Here is a 21,293-nt window from a genome sequence, read left to right as displayed (position 1 = left end):
CTCAATGTGGTGTTTCCAGTCATTTTCATCTGGTTCAAGAGGGGGTCCAATTCTTTGCAAAGTTATTCTAATGACATAAGGCATTCACAGTGTTTTCCTACTGGATTAATATTGAATTGACATCTATTAATATTTGCATGCTAAATGCTTTGTCATTGTTATCATTTGGCATTTATTCACTAGCCTCAATATACTCTACATTAATTGTCACTTACAAATATTCTATTCCCTGCTCTAGAGGGAATATTTTGAAAGAAGCTAATGGTGGGAAACAGCCTTTTCTCACAAAGGTGGCTGCCTGGCAGCCTTCCTGTAAAGATCTTTGTTTAAGCATTGCAAAATTATTCTTTGAGTGGTTCAGATAGGGAATGATATAGTCTTGTAAAACAGGGCCTTAAAAACAACTGTCAGGTAGACTCATGATAATGACTCTATAGGGAATTAACAACGTAGATACGATTCTCTGAAGGAATTGGAAATCTTATTAAATTAGATCAGTGAAATTGTTCCCTTCTCTGTAGAATGTAAAAATAAAATCAAAAACTAAAATAAGACAACAAACAGACTTCCCATCTTGGATCACAGCTAGTAGTTGTTTGAGGACAATATCTGTCCATGTATCAGTGGTTTCTGTCTTGTCTTGGCTGTTCAGCAGGTGTACAAACCTTAGTCAAGTCAAATCACTTCGTACCTCAGTTTTCTCGTGTTCAAAATGGAGATAGTGCGTCTGTTAATGGAAAACAACCCCAAACTCTGTAAGATAATTTAAAGAGGTTTATTCTGAGCTGAATATGTGTGACCATGGCTTGGGGAGTCATGCCCAAAAAGTCTTGAGCAAGTGGTCCCAAGGCTGTCAGGTTACAGTTTGGTTTTATACATTTTAGGGAGACAAGAATTGTAGGTAAATCATAAATCAATAAATGGAAGGTGTACATTGGTTTGGCCAGAAAAGGTGGGACATCTCTTTGTAATTGGTTAAAGAAATCAAGCTTTGTCTAAAGACTTGGAATGTTTTAAGATAAAGAAGTCTGTTAGTCAGAGACAAACTGCAATATAACCACTCAAGTGGTCCCTCAAGCATATTGATGGCTTGCAGGTGATTTACCCTTTGTCCTGTATGGCCTTAGGGCCTGCTAATAATTTAGTATCTTATTGTCACAAAGATTCTATTTTGTCAGTCTTGTGATCTTTTGTTTTAACATCAATGCTGGTCATTTGTTGCATCTAAACTCCAAAAGAGAGGAGGTATAACTAGGCGTGCCTGATCTCCTTCATGGTCAGGAACTCAGTTATAAGGTTTTTCTGTGGTCTTGTTTGCCAAGAGGGGGTCTGTTCAGTTGGCAGGGGGGCTTAGGATTTTATTTTAGTTGGCACCTACCTTACAAAGGCATGATGAGAATTAAATGAGGAAATGTGTGCAAAAGTATGTTGCATGCCTGATCCCTGATCCATATTTGGCATGCACCAAGTATTCTCTTCCTCCTTCCTTTTGGCATCAGTAATGTTTGGATCCCAATCCTTCCTTGAATTTAGTAATTACTAGTTGTAGGATCGAATTATTTTGTTTTTATGAACCTCATTTTCCTTTGACATAAGGTCAGTAATACCTACTTCATAAAGTGATGGTTGAAATTCAGTTCCTAGTGTATTCCAGGAAATTTTTGTTGAATCTGAATCTGAATGTTAAATTGTTAAAAACTTATACGAATATGTGGGTTTTGCTAGATAGATTTTTGGACACAAAAACCACAGTATCTTTTTAAAGAACATATAGCAGGAGGAATATAATAAGGAAAAGTAAATCTCTAGAGTGTTTTTATGGGGGATTCTACAGTAGCTTATTGTATTACTCTTAATGTAATTCATTGGGATAGTAAGCAAATTATGGACTTGAAGGATTTATTTTCACTTGAAATAGAACCTCTAGAAGGAATATGCATAGTTAGGAAGTCAGACACCTGAACATAGTTTTTCTTTGCTGTTATTCATTTTAGCTTAGGTGACTTTAGATTTTAATAAGATTTCACTATACAATAAGGGTTTTGTGGGCAGAAATTAGAAAATAAATCTGAAAATTTCCTAGTTTGGCAATTATCAGAGAAAACTAATAAACCAATATTAGTTGCAAAATTAAAGTCAGGATTCATAAATGAATCATGTTAAATGAGTTATGAAATAAATCAATATTATTATTGAGTTTAACTGTGTGTTAAATCAATGCATTAATAATTTCTTTGACATAATCACAGAATAGAAATCAATGTACATGTGGTATATTGTACTGAAGGGTTGCAGAGTGATGAACTAGGGAGTTTGTGTTTTTAAGGATGCTGTAGTTCCACGAATTTTGATTAGATTTGTTTGAATGTTAATCACTTTCATAAATAACCGGCAAAATGTCACTGTCTTTGTATTTTGTAGCAGTTTGAGTCAGCTTTTGTATATATTCAGATGAATGCAAATTTTAACTTATTTTCTTGTTTCCAAAGTTTAGGAGATAATTTAGCATACTGTCTGCTAGTCACTTTAAAGAAATCCCAGGTTAGCTGGCCTCGGTGAGTTCAGCCTGTGGTCTCAGCTACTCAGGAGGCTGAGGTAGAAGAATTGCTTGAGTCCAGGAGTTCCAGGCTGTAGTGTGCTATAATTGCATCTGTGAATAGTCACTGCACTCCAGCCTGGGCAACATAGCAAGACCTTGTCTCTAAAAATATCTCAGTTTATCATTTTATTTGACATGTTATGGCTCCTTATTAGATACTTGTTAACCACCCTGAAAATGTTGCAGAGTGTAGTCCTTGCAGGCATATAGTTCTTATCCCCAAGGAAAAGGATAAAAGAAAATAGAATCAAACCTTAATTGCAAAAACATTAAGTGTAGACAAGCTTCTCTGCTGAGAAAATGGAAATGAATTTATGTGTGACTGTTAAAGACATATGGATATGTTGATTACAGCCATGTTTTGTTATAGGTGAAGAGTTTGCAGTTATAGCAAATGTATTAAAGGTACTGCTGAAATCAAAATAACTTTATTTTTCAAGTATTTTTTTTGTATGGTGTTTGTTTTTGAAGGAAACATACTTAAATACAAAACTGGGTAATTATTTTTATAATTACTTTATGAATAATTTAATGTTAAGAACTATTAGAATTCTTTGATTTTATATTTAATTTGTGAACTATTATTAGGCAAATCATTCTTAAAATGATATCATAGTGATACATATTCCACCCCCCCTTTTAATGTGGTAAATATACATAACAAAATTTGCCATTTAACCATTTTTTAGTGTATCATTCAGTGGCATTAAGTGCATTCACATTGTTGTGATATCATCACCACTGTCCATCTCTAGAACGTCTTCATCATCCTGAAACTCTGTATCCATTAAATAGTAACTCCCCATTCCCCTTACCTCCAGCCCTTTTAATTACTACTCTTGTCTTTCTGATTTTGACTATTCTAGGTATGTCGTATGAATTGAATCATACTATATATATCCTTTTGTGACTGACTTATTTCACTTAGCATGGTGTCAAGGTTCATCCACATCGTAGCATGTATCAGAATTTCACTCCTTTTTAATTTTTTTTTTTTTTATTTTAGAGAGAGAGTCTTGCTCTGTTGCTCAGACTAGAGTGCAGTGGTGTGATCATAGCTTACTGTAGTCTCGAACTCCTGGGCTCAAGTGATCCTTCCTCCTCAGCCTTCCCGCTAGCTAGGACCACAGTCACACGCCACCATGCCTGACTAATTTAAAAAAAATTTTTTTTTTGTAGCAACAGAGTCTTGCTATGCTGCCCAGGTAGTTCTTGATCTCCTGATTTCAGGTAGTCCTCCCACCTTGGCCTCCCAAGGTGCTGGGATTTCAGGTATGAGCCACCATTTTGGCTTTTTTAAGGCCAAATAATATTTCATTGTATGTATATACCACATTTTGTTTATCCATTTATCCCTCAGGGGGCATTTGGGTTTTTCCTACCTTTTGGCTATTGTGAATAATGCTACTGTGAATATTGGTGTGCAAGTATCTGTTAGAGTGTGGTAATATACTTTTGTATATATTTTAACAGATTTTAGGTAACAGATTTTGTTACCTAAAATATTTTAATTTAAAGGGACTAGTACATATCTGAATTTTCAGTGATATCAGTGAACATTTATTGAATACCTTGTATATTCTAAGTATTGGGGACATAAAAGAGTTATAACAGCATGATACTATCATTTTAAAGAATTTTGCTGCCTAAAAAGAATAATAGGGTATGTTTATAAAAACACAGTACCTGGTAGCATATGCTTTTGGAAGCTGGAGAGATATCCAAGCTCTTATTAAAACCAACATTCTCTCTCACCAAGATTTTTGCTTGTTATCCTAAACATTTAGGAACCAGAATATGTGGCCATAATCAACACATGCATATTTCATTCATATGCATTTAACATGCAAGCATAAATTTAGGATGATCATATTAAAATGGAAATTGGATCATGGCATTTCTTTAAACAGTCTTATAGGACCTTAATCCTTAGGTGGCTGACATTCCTTCTCCTAAGCTCCCACCTTGACTCTGACCTAATCTCCTATCCCACAGGTCTACCTCTAGCTGGATAATTCTTTGTTGTGGATACATTTCTAATGTGTATAGACTGGCTTAAGAGTAAATGAGCTAAGAAGCCAAAAGAAGAATGTGTCTAGGTTCTTTCTAGGATTGTGATGCTGATTTAATCTCTATAGTATCTGTATTTTGCAAATGAAAGAAAACAGGGTAAGTACATCTAGAAGTTTCTCTGCAGCTCTGTTTCCTACCGATTTTAAAGGTCAAAACATCAAAATAAAAACATTTTGGTGTGTTTTGGTGTTTCAGTGGTTGTTTTTTCACCTCTTTCAAAGTATTTTTTGTGGAAAAGCAAAGTAAATCTTTTATGAATTCAGTTATAACTTTGCAGTTTAATTGGACTTTTAGGGGTTTTCTGTGTGTGCCAGCTGGACCATTTGGAGTTTAGCACTGGTATACTAGCATGATAATGCTCCTACTCTTAATTTTCACTGAACTGTTAGAGAGACCAAAGAAAAACACATGCAGCTGTTAGATTCACATTCCCTTTGATGTTTTGAAGCTCACAATGAACTTTTAAAAAAACGCAGCTAAGCAGATCTTCCAAAAGGTAGCATTGTAATACTGTTTTTTTTTCTCCCTCCATATTCATCTGCTTGGTTCCCCATAGTGATCCTGAACTGTGAGTGATAAAGGCTCATTACTCTGCAGTGTTGTGTGGCCCTAAAATTAAAAGTTTTTTCTCATAGCCTTCAGCCTCTGAATTTGGTGATTTTGTAAGACTCTTTGTTACTGAACTAAACTCGGGTCCGCTCACCTAGCACAGTCAAGCCAGACACCGACACTGAGATTTGCAGTGGGAAAAAAGAGCATTTATTGCACGGCGCCAGGCAAGGGGATTGGGTACCTAACACTTAAGACCCAAATTCCCCAGTGGCTCAAGATTTTTTCTTTATTTCCATGCTTGGGAGCCCAGCAGTTCTTAAGAGGAGTCCCTGTTCCATTTCATCTGGAGAACAGGAACTGTGGCTTCATTTTTGGAAAACATTTAGTAGGGTTGGTACACATAACAAAATTTATCTTCTCCAGCTTTTAACGAGGGCTACATGCACTGCAGCAAAAACGAGGGCTACATGCACTGCAGTGGCTACCGCCAATTAAAAAAAATTTAAATAAATAAATAAATAAAATTATTTTCTGAGGTTATGAATTATTTTCTGAGGTTATGAATCTGTGAGAAAAAATGAAAAAAAAAACCAGTATCACAGTTAGAAAAGGAGGTAGTTGCAGAAGTGAAGAATGGTGAATGGATGAGGATGGCTATCCATTCCTTCAACACATACATATATGAAGGTCTACTATGTACCATATACTACACTAATTACTGGAAATAAAGCAATGATTAAATTAGACTCAGTTTCTACAGTTATGATATTTGGATTGTTCAGAACAGTGAATGGCATCCAATAGGAACATAAAAATATTTAAATAAGTCAATGTGTATTTTGTGGAGAATGATTTGGGCTATGGAGCATTTTAGTGAGGAAGTGGAGAGAATTCCATTCGTTGTATTAGAGATATTTCATTAAAACATGGAAATTATTTATTAATGGGAAAAATAGTTAATTAAGTTTTGGTAATACCCAGAATGTAGTACAGTAGAACTCTTAAAAAATCATGAGATAAAAGCTGACAGAAAAAGATACTCATTACCTAATAATGTAGAATTTAGCAAAGTTCCGAATAGGATGTATGGGATGATTCCTTTAATGTAAGATTATTTCTATTTATGTAAAAAAATGTCTTAAGATATGGTAGAGAAATGATAATAATGATTCTTCTAGGAGATAAGTTTTTCAGTGATCTTTCCTTTACCCTTTATGCACTTCTGTGAGTGTTTCTTTTGTTTTACCATGACCATGTGCTGCTATTTAAAAATAATAAGCTTGCTTTATAATGTATTTGGATAAATTTATTTTTAACTTAATATCTGTATCAGTAAACATATTATAGTTATTGGTTGATGTTCCATTGTCCTATAAGTCTACAATATATCTACATGAAAGGATTCTGCATTTTTCTAACTGGAAGAATCACAGTTAACCAGAGGGAAATACCTTTAACATTCAACATTTACCATTGACATTTACTATTTACTCAAAGGGTAAACACTCAAAAGGTATATAGTTTTAAAATGAACAGTAATATTTTAAAACATTTGTAAGGCCAGGCATGGCTCATGCCTATCCAGTGCTTTGGGAGGTCAAGGTCAGAGGATTGCTTGAGGCTAGGAGGTTTTTTTTTTTTTTTTTTTTTGGAAACAAAGTCTCACTCTGCTGCCCGGGCTAGAGTGCTGTGGCGTCAGCCTAGTTCATAGCAACTTCACACTCCTGGGCTCAAGCGATCCTTCTGCCTCGGCCTCCCGAGTAGCTGGGACTACAGGCATGTACCACCATGCCTGGCTAATTTTTTCTATATATTTTTAGTTGTCCACCTAATTTCTTTCTAATATTTTTAGTAGAGTTGGGGGTCTCGCTGTTGCTCAGGCTGGTCTCGAACTCCTGACCTCAAGCGATCCACCCACCTTAACCTCCCAGAGTTTTAGGATTACAGGTGTGAGCCACCGTGCCTGGCCTGATCTCTGTCTTTTCAACTCAGCAATGGACTAGGTTCTATTTGAGTTTCCTTTCCTACATACTACATTCTGAAAAATGCTTTTAGAAAGAAATCACAGGCAATTATAGGGCTCAGCTGTTTTGTTTTCCTTTTTTTCAGGAAGCAGTTTTGAGCTGCCAGTTGTCCAATCTTAGGTACATAGTTTGTCTAGTTTTCTAGTTGTTTACTTTTAACGAGTAATTCTGGACCCTAATAATACTCCCTCTTGGGTAATAGTAGAGGTATCTCTCTCTCTCTCTCTCTCTCTCTCTCTCTCTCTCTCTCTCTCTCTCTCTCTCTCTCTCTCTCTCTTTTTTCTTTGTTTTTTTACAGACAGGGTCTTGCTCTGTCACCCATGCTAGAGTGCACTGGGACCATCATAGCTCACTGCAGCCTTGAACTCCTGGGCTCAAGGGATCCTCTTGCCTCAGCCTCCCGACTAACTGGAACTACTGACACATGCCACTATGCCTGGCTAATTTTTAAATTTTTTTGTAGAGACAGGGTCTCAATATGTTGTCCAGGCTGGTCTCAAACTCCTGGCCTCAACTGATCCTCCCTCCTCAGTCTCCCAAGGTGCAGGGATTACAGGTGTGAGCCACCACGCCTGGTCGAGGTCTCTTAATACTTTTAAAATGGAGCATGATATCCTTCGGAAGTGATGCATCCCACCCATTTCAAATTGAGTTCAAATACTATTATGTGTGAAATTTCATTTTTTAAATGTTGATTAAGTTAAACTTATTTTAGCAACATTTCTGTTACTCTTCCACATATAGGTGTAAATAAAGCCTGCTTGGGCTGCTTTTCGTCTAATATTAGGTACCAGTGAACTGATGCATTAAATTAAAGTTGGTGTAGCTCTAATGATTTATAATAGCTGATTTTTTTTGTACTTTTATGCCTCACTGAATATCACTGCCTGTTTTATGATTACTTTTCTCTCCCTCTCCCCCTACCCCTGCCCCAGAATTTGATATAACAACAACAAAAAACCCCTACAACTCTTACTTAGTATAGGAACTTTTTACCAGTAAAAATATTGGTTTTATATTCTGTCTGTTGAGATACAGTAAAATAGTGTAAGTTTAGTACTGCTCAATATTTCTTTAAGATTCCTCCAATTAGTTTAAAAGCATTGGCAATTGGAAGTAGAATGCAAATATAAATTGGTGGGAAGTAATTGAGAATGTCTCATTATGTATGAAATTAAAAAAAAAAGGGTGTGTTTGGTGAACAACAATCTTAACACTGATCCTAAGTTTTTTTTTTTAAGGCTATGAAGTGCTCATGAAAAAGTTAAATTAATGGCACTCATGCTTATGGTTGACTCATTTGTTGACATGAGCTTCATTCTTTACTAGGTGTGAGGTGCACCCTACCTGATGATTATTTTATGTCTATGCTGTTCTTAGAAGAGGGACTTGAAATCCTTAGGGGAATGTTTAAAGATAAGCCAGTATTAGCATTGTGATTTGTATGTTGTGTGCCCAGGCTTAACAAAGACATTTTTTTTTTTTTTTGAGACAGAGTCTCGCTTTGTTGCCCAGGCTAGAGTGAGTGCCATGGCATCCGCCTAGCTCACAGCAACCTCAAACTCCTGGGCTTAAGGGATCCTACTGCCTCAGCCTCCCGAGTAGCTGGGACTACAGGCATGTGCCACCATGCCCGGCTAATTTTTTCTATATATATTTTAGTTGGCCAGATAATTTCTTTCCATTTTTAGTAGAGACGGGGTCTCGCTCTTGCTCAGGCTGGTCTCGAACTCCTGAGCTCAAACGATCCACCTGCCTTGGCCTCCCAGAGTGCTAGGATTACAGGCGTGAGCCACCGCGCCTGGCCCCACAAAGACATTTTTGACTCTGACATCAGAATTGTACACTGCGAGTCTTAAGAAAAAACACTGAAGAAGTGTATAGCTGTAATTTACATATCTCAAGGGATGAGGGCCAAGGTTATACTTCTAAGTAAGAAAACTACAAATGCATTAATTCTGACAAATGGCAACAAAATGTCTGAATTTGATTTCATTAAGTTTTATTGTTTCTTTAAAAAATTTTCTGATGTCTTTAAAAATTGCTGCTTCTAGATATATTCATGGAGTTGGTGTAGCAAAAGACTATTCATCCTTTAATTTTTTGATAGGCAATGTAAAATACAGACATCTGATTACTCAAGGTCTTTTAGATACTAATGACTGTTCACTTGTGAGAAAATTCATACTGATGTATGGCAGTCACTGGATCCCTTTGCCAAAGCTGCTTTTGTTTTTGGTTGTTATTACTAAAAGAGATGCGTCTACCTGTATTGTTAGCCTAGGCAATATGGTTGTGCACTGTTTCATCCTCCTAAACTGCTTACCATTGAAATTCATGGATTATGTGTGTTAATTTCATCGTATGTTCTCTTATAACTCTGCCCCTGAAGAGTAATAATCCCTTGGTCAGCCAAACCGTGTTACTTTAATTCATTTGGAGTTGAGAACAAGATTTATTTAAATAAATCTGTTTCTAAATGTTGGCTTCTTCTGGTTTTGTCATCTTAAACAAGTTAATTAACATCTCCTGCTGGGCAAGGTGGCTCAGCCTGTTAATCCCAGAGTTCTGGGAAGCCAGAGTGGGAGAATCACTTGAGGACAGGAGTTAAAGACCAGCCTGGGCAGCATAGTGAGGCCCCTGTCTCTACAAAAAATATAAAATGAAAATTAGCTGGGTATCATGGCATGCTTATGGTCCCAACTGCTCCAGAGGCTGAGGCAGGAGAGTCACTTGAGCTCAGGAGTTTGAGGCTGCAGTGCACTATAATCACACCACTGCACTCCAGCCTGGGTAACAGAATGAGACTTTGCCTCTTAAAAAAAAAAACCAGAAAAAACCTCCTGGTTTATCTGATACTGGCATATGTTAGGGTAAAAAGGCTAGTAGGTGCTGATGGCGCAGGTGGAGAAAGATTTCTTACACAGAGATTGAGATATATAAAAGTAAAAGTTTATTTTATCCTTTAGAAGGACTGAGAGAATGAGAGAGAGAGAGAGAGAGAAAATGGGGGACAAAGAGAGCAGAGAGACGTGACATCCCAAAGATAAGGGAGATGCCAGCAGCTAGGCCAAGTGGCTTGCTGCTTTTATGGGGACAAAGAGAAAAATAGTTCATTGCTCCTTCTCTTCTTCTTAACTGCAAGCAGATAATGGAATCTGCTGTGTGAAAGTGTTGCATCATTCCCTTTGCTTTAGGGATAAAGTGACCTTGTCCTCAAGATATGATTTTGGGCTGCGTTTGACATCTAGAGGTTGTCCCCCATGTTGTCATCCAGAAGCTTCTTGGCAACTACTGCAGGCTATAGAAATAGATGCTAAAAGGCAGTTTTAGTCAATGGGTCTTAACAACTGTAAAAAATTTACATTTCCTTTTGTCTGCTGGGCTCCTTTGAGATATTCAGAGCTCCACAGGGCATCTGTTAGCTAGGTAGAGACAGAGAGAGCAGAGCTGAGTTGTTTCACTCACACAACCCACCATCCTTTCAGCATAGTTTAGTAGTTGTGGACTCTAGCTAGTAGTTTGTGAGGATTTGAATCCTAGCTCTGCTACTTACAAGCTGTGTGACTTTGGGCAAGTTACTAACTTTTCTGCTGGTTCTTTTTCATCTGTAAACTAGAGATAAGGTTAGTACTTTTTTATAAAGCACTTTGAGTAAACCTGTTACATAGTAAATAACAAATCTTTGCTACGTTTATCTTCTATAAAATGAAGGTAAAAATAACATAATAGGGTTGCTGTAAAGCATGAATTAATAAGTAAAACACTTTGCCCAGGGACCTAGTACATGTTCAGCAAATAATGTATATAATGGGGAGATGATATTTATGATGAAGCAGATATGTCTGTAGAATAAGCATAGATCTAAGATTTGCAACACAACAGATTATACTGTGGAACTCCATTGATTTGGTAATTAGTGGAGATATGCAGAATGAGTTAGGTAACTTGTACAAAACTTGTACAAAACAAATTTCTCTCTCCCAAATGATGCAGAAGATATGGTAGATCAAGAATCCCATCAAGCTGGGTGTGGTGGCCTGCACTTGTAATCCCAGCTACTTAGGAAGCTGAGGCAGGAGAATCACTTGAGTCCAGGAATTCAAGACCAGCATGGATGACATTGTGAGACCCCATCTCTGGGGGGGTGGAAAAAAAAAAGAATCCAACAGTACTTCAAAATTGTAATCTTGGTATGCCTGTTGTGTTAACAGTACAGTTTGGGGTTGGTCACACTCCACAGATGGCCAGGGAAGTAAAAGCAGTTATTGGGGAGAGCTTTTACATCAGCTGTATTATCTTAAAGATATAAAACCTCTCCCAACATCAATGGTGATTCAGAAACTTTGAAAAATGGATAGGGAATCATGATGCAGGCTGCCCCTAACATCCATTTCCCCTTTCCTCTATAGTAATAGAATCATATTTTTTTGGTTTGTTTGTATTAGCTGGGTACATTGATACCTAGAAGAAAAGACTATATTTCCCAGCTGTGACTAAGTTCTGGCAGAAAAGAGATGAAAGCAGAAGTATATGTGTGTTTCTTCTACAAGCCACCAACTCACCTGGGAATAGATCCCTTTTTGCCATTCAGTTTTCTTCCTCTTTTTGACCTTTTTGAAAGTGTAATAACTGGGGGTTTTGCAATCATTTTGTACGATGAAGTGATCTTGAAGATGGAAGCCAGGTACCTAAAATAGTGGAAAAGAAAGTTAGAAGCTTGGATCCCTGAAGACACTGTGCAACCATCATCTCTACTTCACCTGTCTTCAGACTTTTTTTATAAAAGGAAAAAGAACAATCCTTGGTATAATTTAAACTACTGCTGTGTTGGGATATTCTGTAATGTGCAGCACTGTGTTGCTATACAGAGAGGAAGAATTATAAATAATAAAGCAGAGATTTAATGGCTTGTGTACAGACGAGTATGTGTATGTATGAGGGAAGTGAAGATATAAGGATATTTGAAGGAGATTGGCATAAATGACTAAGGAAGTGAGAAGATTATAGATCTACTTGATCATGCTGGTGAAACTGGGAAATTGTGCCAAATTAAAGGAAAATATGAAACTATTTTTAGTTTATTTTATAGAAAAGAGGAAATATTTAATAATTCAGTAACATTTATATAATTAGTTATCAAATCACATTTTGTTGGATATTGGGGGTGGTTAGAAAAGCTGGTAGGCTGATAGGTGGCACCAATCATTCTTGTATTTAGGGTATAGATAAATAGTTTTTCAAGGATTATTATTATCTTGTTATACCATTGTTAAATGAAGTATTTATAACTTTGTAGATTTCTTTTCTGGTAAATTCCATCTTATTAATGACATTTCAAGTGTCTTCTCTCAATATTTTGTATTGGTAAATTTGAAAAAATGTTAGAAAACATTGGAATAGCTATTTCCTGAGGAAGAGATTGAGCCTGCACAGCAAATGGTTGATATTCTTCTACTGTTTATTAATAATATAAAGATGCATAATTGTCAAGGTTCTCCAGAGAAACAGAACGGATAGGATATAGATAGATGGATGGTTGTATAAGAGCAGATTTATAATGGGAATTGATTCAGGTGATGATGGAGGCCAAGAAGTCCCACATATGCCATCTGCAAGCTTGAGAACAGGAAAGCCAGTGGTGTAATTTAGTCTGCACTTGAAGGCTTGAGAACCGGGGGATTCCAAGGTGTTACTCCCAGTCCAAGGTTAAAGGCCTAGGAAATAGGTTGCTGCTGCTGGTATAAGTCTTGGAGTCTGAAGGGCCAAGAATTAGGAGCTCTTATCTCTGAGATCAGGAGGAAGTGGATGTCCCAGCTCAAGAAGAGAGAGAGAACTTGCCCTTCCTCAGCCTTTTTGTTCAATTTACATGGTTCCTCAAAGAACTGCATGATGCCTGCTCACATTGGTGAAGGCAGATCTTCTTTACTGATTTAAATGCTAATTTCTTCTGGAAACACCCTCACTGACACACCCAGAAATAACGTTTTACCTATCTAGGTATGCCTTAACCCAGCAGTCCCCAACATTTTTGGTACCAGGGATTGGTTTCATGGAAGACAGTTTTTCCATGGACTTGGGGGCAGGGTTGGGGGGAGATCGTTTCAGGATGATTCAAGTGCATTACATTCATTGTGAACCTTATTTCTATTATTATTACATTGTAATTGACCATCATAAATTTTTTACTCACAAACCATAAAAACATTAAATTGTGGTGTTGTCTGTCCTTGGGTTAGAAAGTATGTATAGAAGGAAATTTTCTAGTTTCCCTTGAAATTCTTGAAGTTAGCAAGTTTTTCTTTTCTTTTCTTTTCTTTTTTTTTTTTTTTAAGGTAAGCATGAGGTGAAATTTATTGAGGGGGAGCAAGATAGGATTATAATAGGATTACAGGGCAACAGCAAGATATAGGTCTACAGAGCATGATACATACACCACAGATTATGACCAGACTCCTTGCTGCCTCAGGATAAAGAAATATAACAGATTTTCTTTGCTACAAAGAGTTATTTACTTTGGGTACTCTTGCAAACAGAACACAGGGAATAGATATCTTCAACAACTTTCAAGGTAAATGTTAGGAAGTTGGACTGAATTTGATAACTTTAGTCAGTGTATGTACTGCTGGTGCACCTTCCATGACAGGAAAACAGGAAGGGTTTATTGCACAGATTAAAAAAAAGTATCAACAGATCCAGATGCTCTCATTTCTTTTCATTGTGTCTGGCATCAGCAAAATCTCTGTGCTAAAGCTACTGTTTTTAAATTTTTTTTTTTAATTTCAGCATATTATGGGGGTACAAATGTTTAGGTTATATGTATTGGCCTTGGCGCCCCCCCCCCCACCAAGTCAGAGCTTCAAGCGTGTCCATCTCCCAGACCGTGCATATCGCACTCATTATATATGTATATACCCATCCCCTAGCAAGTTTTTCTTAATAATAAAAAAAAAATAGATCCCTCACATATGTAGTTTACAGTAGGGTTTGTGCTCATATGAGAATCTAATGCTGCTGATCTGACAGGAGGTGGAGCTCAGGCGGTGATGCAAGTGATGGGGAGTGGCTGTAAATACAGATGAAGCTTCCCTGGCTCACCCACCTACTGCTTACCTCGTGCTGTGTGGCCCAGTTCCTAACAGTGGCCTGGGGGTTGGGGACTGCAATTCTATATGATATCTTCATTGTACTTGGTTGGAACTCATAAATCTTCCAACTTTGTACAATCCCTGAGATATGTTCAACTTATTTAATTTTTCTTTTCCTGATAATTGTTCTTTGCCAGTCTGATGAGGTCTTATTATGTGTGTTTAGTTTAGTATCCGGCCAAAGACTCAAAGGATCTCCTATGCAAATTTCTGGAGCTTTTTTCCTGGGCAGCTCCCTCTTCTTTAATACACTGACCTGCCTATTCCACTCACCTTAAATACCCTGAACTTTGATCTCTGTCTTCACACTTGAGGACGATGGCTGTGCTTTGTTTGGGTTATCACTTTCTGTGCTGGTGTTCAGTAAATGCCTCCAGGCAGAGGCATTGTAGTAAATGCTTTATGTATATTAACCTTATTTAAGCCTCATAGCAACTCTGTTAAAGTTACTTATCTTACTGATACTGTATTGTAGCTACCAGATTCAGAAAAGTACTTTGAAAAATTACATATAATGTGTTTATTGTTCCAGAAACATTAAACAAATACAACCCAAAGAATCTCTGTAAATACCAAAATAAATGAATCATTTAAATAACTTAATACCCTAAAAAAGTGATATCAGGCTAGCCTGGGCAACATAGCGAGACTCTTTTTTTTTTTTTTTAAAGTGATATCACTAATTAAATACATTTGTAGAAAGAAGCCTGACACATTTCAATCCATTTAATATTCTGCAGATGAAGGGTACTATGTGAATCTCAAACAGTAATAAATTCACGAATACTTGAAAGCAGCTCACTCTGAGAAGAAATCTCAAACACTGCTATTTAAATTTTTATCAGAAATTAGCTCATGGTATATGTAATTAATGTTGAAATATTTTTATAATAAATTTGACATTTTTCACTAATACTTTGAAAAATAAGTTGAGTGGCTTTCCTATCAATGGCTGTACATACTTTCTTCAGTCATGCCATTTGTCTTTGCAAAGTGAATCTTCCAGGTGAGGCAAATAAGAAATTTTTGCATGGTGAAAAGGTAAACAAAAGACTTCTTGTATTATGGTCTTTTAGGCCAGTTAATTTTAGTCATTTGAGGAGTGTCTTATAAGATATACGTTGACAGTAATAAATCCTAAAGTTTATTAATGACTTTATTTTTTAACTATTTTACTTACAATAGCCCCTATCTCACTTTCTCCATTCAGATTTACTTACTGTCTTTAGTGGGGCATAAATGCATTTGCATCTGATGTGCTTGGACTCTATGACATATCATATTAGTGTATGTCGTATATGATATTCTTTACTCACTCATTTCCTTATTTATTTGTTTGTTTTTGAGATAGGGTCTTACTCTGTTGCCTGAATTAGAGTGCAGTGGTGTCATCATAGCGCACTGCAACCTCAATCTCCTGGGCTAAAGTGATCCTCCCACCTTAGCTCCTGAGTAGCTAAGACTACAGGAGTACCCAGCTAACTCTTCTGTTTTTTGTAGAGCTGAGGTCTGGCTCTTGCCTCAGGCTACTCTTGAACTTCCTATCCTTAAGTAATCCTTGTGCCTCAGCCTCCCAAATCATGCCTCCTGCCTCAGGCATGGTTCAAACAATAAACATAATGAGTGAGTAAGCAAGCATTCATTTTGGTTAGTAGATAGGGAAAAAATTCTGTCTGCTCGATTAAACCATGCTAAGGAAAATTACCTAAAAAACTACTCATTTTTCAACTTGGTTTGGTTCTGTTGATCCCATTTTTAAATACTGGCTAAGAACAATAAAATCATGGGAAACATTCCCTCCAAAAACAATTCAACTGATGCTATTAGTTAAGAAAATGACCATATTTTGCTCCTATAATAATTTCTTGCTTTATAGAACTCATGTAATATCAATATTACTGTATAATATAGTAAGTTAATGTCTTGGATATTTTTTTTTTTTGAGACAGAGTCTTGCTCTGTTGCCTGGGCTACAGTGAGTGCCGTGGCATCAGCCCAGCTCACAGCAACCTCAAACTCCTGGGCTCAAGCGATCTTACTGCCTCAGCCTCCCGAGTAGCTGGGACTACAGACATGTGCCACCATGCCTGGCTAATTTTTTCTATATATATAGTTTTAGTTGGCCAGATAATTTCTTTCTATTTTTAGTAGAGACGGAGTCTCACTCTTGCTCAGGCTGGTCTCGAACTCCTGACCTTGAGCTATCCACCCGCCTTGGCCTCCCAGAGTGCTAGGATTACAGGCGTGAGCCACCGCGCCCGGCCTGTCTTGGATATTTTTAATAGTGGTTATAAAAATCTAAAGTACTTTGTACAACAAAATTTATGTATCTGTAAACTTTTATTACTCTTCAAATTATATCTTTTGTTGGCTTTAAATATGAAAAATTTTGTTGTAATTCTAAGCAAAATGTTGTAGCACATCTTTTTATTATTTGTTATTTATTCTTTTTTAGAAAGCTATCTTTGCTTTAGTTGTCTGTCTTTCTAAGTTACTTTTGTTATGAAGGGAAAGAAAAAAACATTGTGATATCTTACATACCGTTGGCCCTCCATATCTGTGGTTTCCGCATCCGTGTGTTCAACGAACTGTGGATCAAAAATATTTGGAAAAAAAAAATAAATAGTACAAATTTTAAAAAAGACAGTATAACAACTATTTACATAGCATTTACATTGTATTAGGTATTATAAGTAATCTAGAGATGATTTAAAGTCAGAAGGATGTATGTAGGTTATATGCAAATATTATGTCATTTTATATAAGGGACTTGAACATTTGTGGATTTTGGTATCTGCAGCAGTAGTGGGAGAGCAGGAGGGTTTTCCTGGAACTCAATCCCCTGTACATACTGAGGGACAACTTATATCTTAGTAGCTTGGAATTAAGTAGGATATATTATAAGTTCAGCATATGGTATATAATGGCATTTTACAGTGTTGCATATATTGTCACAAAAAATATTATTAACTCAAATTTAATACTTACATTTTTTTGTTGACATACTAAATTGAATCCATTTCTTTAGGATGTCAGAATGGATTCATTTTTTTTATTTGTTTTTTTAAATCAGGAATCTCTGAATGTCTGCATTGTTTTACATAAGATGTAAAGTAACCTCATGACTAGATCTTTTATCTGAAACATTGCATAAACCTTAATTATTCTTATGTTTTTCTTATGTTTTAGTGATTAGATGGGGGTACCTGAGATTAGAGGGGCATGAATTTGAGAAAGAATATTGAGAAAGGGACAGGACAAATAATGGAGTTGATAAAAACAGTGATCTTGATAGATTTAAGAATAGTTAATAAAACGACAGACATAAAATTTTCATTTGGATTTTTGCTTTTTTATTTGGTTTCCAAACGATTCTCAGTGAGTATAATTCTTTTCATTCTATGTTTTAGCCAGTGTAAACCAATAACATCAAGGTAAATAGTGTAGGAGTAAATGGGAAGGAATGAGAGTATTTCTAGGACACTCATTTGAAGAGATTTTCTTGTTTCTGAATACTTGGTCATTTAAAACAATTGAGATTTGAGGTTCAAAAGTTGAAAAATAGTGGCCTTGTGCTCTGATTTTTAAAGACCCTTCTCTAACTTTTCTACCTAATCTTTTATAACTGTTGATTAGTAGTCAAATGCCCCTCATTCAATCTTATATACAGAAACTATATCTTGTTTTTTCCTCTGTTCTCTTGTACAAGGAACTCTGTGCCTGGACATTCGACTTCTGTAGCTCTGGAATTGTCAGGTGGTTTTGAATTATATCTTTACCTACAACTTCTTTTTTTAGGGAGAAAATAGTTTTGTTTCCAGGAGAATTCTAAGCTTGGTAATGGAGAAATGACAATCGAAACCCATAACCAAGCCTAGAAAAGCATGTGCATTTGTAGTTTAAGATGTACACTAACTGTGATGTAACTGGTACTAAAATTCTGTTGTAATTGTTGGTATTTTTAATAAATTTGGAAGGAATAGTCTAGCCTGATCCATTTAAACTTTTGCTTGTGATGGCTGGAATGGTTGCCAGCTGGTTAACAGCTGTGATAACCTTTGCTTAGCTAATATGCATGCCAGTTTTAGAATTTATCCTTAAAGTGACAATTTGCCTGTCACTTGCAGAATTAAGTGATATAATGCAGCTGAGCAATGAGAAGGAAGAGAATGGAGTCAAGAACTTAAAGGAATGAATTCACTCATACAGAGAACATGTTTCTGCTTGAGATAATGAACACATTACCCCAAAATATGTAGTTGAAAACATTTGGTTTTGATTGATTATTCAAAGATACAATCTTTTAAGCTCCCTGTATGAGCTATTGCACAATAATGTAAGAAGGAAAAGTGATGATGGTGCTTAAGAGAACTTTCAGGCTAATTAATCTGTTTTCTGGTAGAGCCCTAATGTATGCGGGTTGATTTAGGATGCAGACTTAAAGCTTTTACTTTTTGCTTGTTATTAGGCAGTTAGGTTATCTTCCAGCCTGTTGGCCAGTCAACACCAATGTGGTTGCTTTAACTCCATGAATCTCAGTTTATGCTATTTTACATATCTTAAATAACTTAAATACATTTATTTCTTACTCTTTCCACAGCATGTAGAGTCCATGAAGCACAGGACAATAAAGCTTCCTACTCATATCACCAGAAGGATCTCTTTGAAAGATTCACCACGGGACTATAAGAGAGAATCATTTGAAGCATCATGTGTTGAAACGACAGAAGTCTGTTCACCTGTGCACTAACTAGAAACAGAGTTACAATGTTTTCAATTCTTTGAGCTCCAGGAATCCAGGGGAGTGAGTTGAAAATCTGAAAATGCGGCCATGGACTGGTTCCTGGCGTTGGATTATGCTCATTCTTTTTGCCTGGGGGACCTTGCTATTTTATATAGGTGGTCACTTGGTACGAGATAATGACCACCCTGATCACTCTAGCCGTGAACTGTCCAAGATTCTGGCAAAGCTTGAACGCTTAAAACAGCAAAATGAAGACTTGAGGCGAATGGCTGAATCTCTCCGGTAGGTTCTGAAATACTGAAGGGAGAATGATGAAATATTGTATTTTGTTTTTAGGTATAGAGCTTCATTCAGCTACTGAAAATAGTTAATAATTTCTGTTATTAACAGAAAATAGTTAATAATAAACTGCTCTCTTTGCATAAATTTAAATATCCTAGGGTATTTTTCTATCTATGCATTAATACATTAATTGCCACGAGAGTTGTATTTAACTCACTTTTTTTTGACCCTGGGGCCGCATGAAGCATATATAAAATCTTACATATTGATGTTCTTATTCTTACAATTAATATTGGCAATTTAATTCTAAAAACATGAATTAAATGAATAGAAGTCAATAAATTTCATCTTTCTATTTATGTTTACCTTTAAATTACACTTGAAGTTTTTATTCTATTTTTGTAGTAAAACACTGTGGTCCCAAGGAAGTTTCTGTTTTTTTTTGTTTGTGTGGCAGTCAATGTGTTAAATATAGAGAATTTTTCCATAGTGCCATTCTTACTTTGCATATGAATTTAAATATATAAAGACTATGCCATTTGATTTATGTACTAATATTTTACTTACATTTATCTTCTTCATTTTGACAATTTTGATATATTAAATATTAAATCCAAATTTTATATGATTTAAATTAGTGTATATTCAAAAATTTTATATAAAGTATAACAAAGACATAATTGGGAGGCTGAGTTAGTCTAATTATAACTTATTAAAATGAAGAAACAAAAATTCATCATTAAATAAAACAGATGGATATGGAATGTGGAGAATTACTATCGTTGCTGCTTCTAGTCCATAAAAAAGTATGACATATACCTGTTAGAAGGCATCAACTGTTTGAAAAACCAAAGTCCCTTATTTTCAGGGAGCACGTAAACATAGTATTCCATAGGTGATCTCTGTATTTTTTTTCAAAGTTATTGAGTTTGAAAGTTACGTAGTACCTTCTAATTCCTCTACTTTATATTTGAAGGTGATCATATATTTAGTGCTTGCTGTCTCTCAAGATAGAGGTTGAGGCTTGAAATGAAGATTTGTGAGTCATTACTCTAGAGCTGGTAATATTGCCTCTAAGGGAAACAGTATAGAGATAAAGAGCTGAAAGTTCATTTATTTTTGAAAAAAAAAATAAACTGAGTCTTGGAAAGTAGAAACATCCAGTTGTGGGAAGAATAGCAGGAGACAGCTGTGTGACAGAAACTGAGGAGAATTCTGTGAAGGAAGAAGGTAGTTGGCAGTGTTATTTACCCTTGAGACCATAGTGAGGATGTCTATGATATGATCCCACTGTTTCCCACCACCACTGCCCTCCACTCTTTCTTTAAATCTCAGATTTTTTGCTTTATCTAGTTCCATAACTCCTGTCTTCACTATAATATTATTTTCGGTCTTTTTATGTCCTATGAAAGACAATGCTAGGTGTTAAGACAAAAATGAATGAAACATTATCCCTGTCATTTATAGTAGTAGTACCAGTCAGTAAAATACTGAGTGGTCAGGGATTGGAAAATGGACCACTTCTTGAATTTGAGTATCATTTTATTTCCTGCTTGGAGGTAATCAGGGAGGGTCATGGAGTAGAGTCTTATTCATTTATTTTTTATGGGAACCAAAGACTGATGATTTAAAATAGCTATATCATTTATTGCCATGTGCCAGGTATTATGTCAAGGACTTTGTGTTGGTCACATTGAATTCCACAGTATCTTTGTGGGGTGCTAGTACCATTTTCATAACTATTTATAGATGAAGGATCATAGAGATGTTATGTAGTTTAATTTGCCCAATGTCACTTTTCACAAGTGATATGTGATTCCAACTCCTGACCTCTGATGAACAGTATTGCCTCCCTGAGAAAACAGAGATAC

The 21,293-nt window shown here is 36.1% G+C and overlaps 1 protein-coding gene across 5 annotated transcripts in view; it reads left to right on the top strand.

The window, feature by feature from the left end:
- FUT8 (fucosyltransferase 8) overlaps window positions 1–21,293 on the top strand; it is a 266,970-nt gene that overhangs the window by 88,148 nt on the left and 157,529 nt on the right. For all 5 annotated transcript variants that reach the window (XM_045565543.1, XM_045565561.1, XM_045565552.1 and 2 more), the window contains exon 3: window positions 18,997–19,422. In XM_045565543.1, the coding sequence (XP_045421499.1) occupies window positions 19,220–19,422 (203 nt within the window). In that variant the 5' untranslated portion in view covers window positions 18,997–19,219. The remainder of the gene's footprint in view (window positions 1–18,996; window positions 19,423–21,293) is intronic.

The sequence above is a fragment of the Lemur catta genome, chromosome 1 (assembly GCF_020740605.2).
Source record: "Lemur catta isolate mLemCat1 chromosome 1, mLemCat1.pri, whole genome shotgun sequence".
NCBI lineage: Eukaryota > Metazoa > Chordata > Mammalia > Primates > Lemuridae > Lemur > Lemur catta.
The sequence above is the reverse complement of the archived record's forward strand: the minus strand, read 5'-3'. Positions and strand labels throughout refer to the sequence as shown.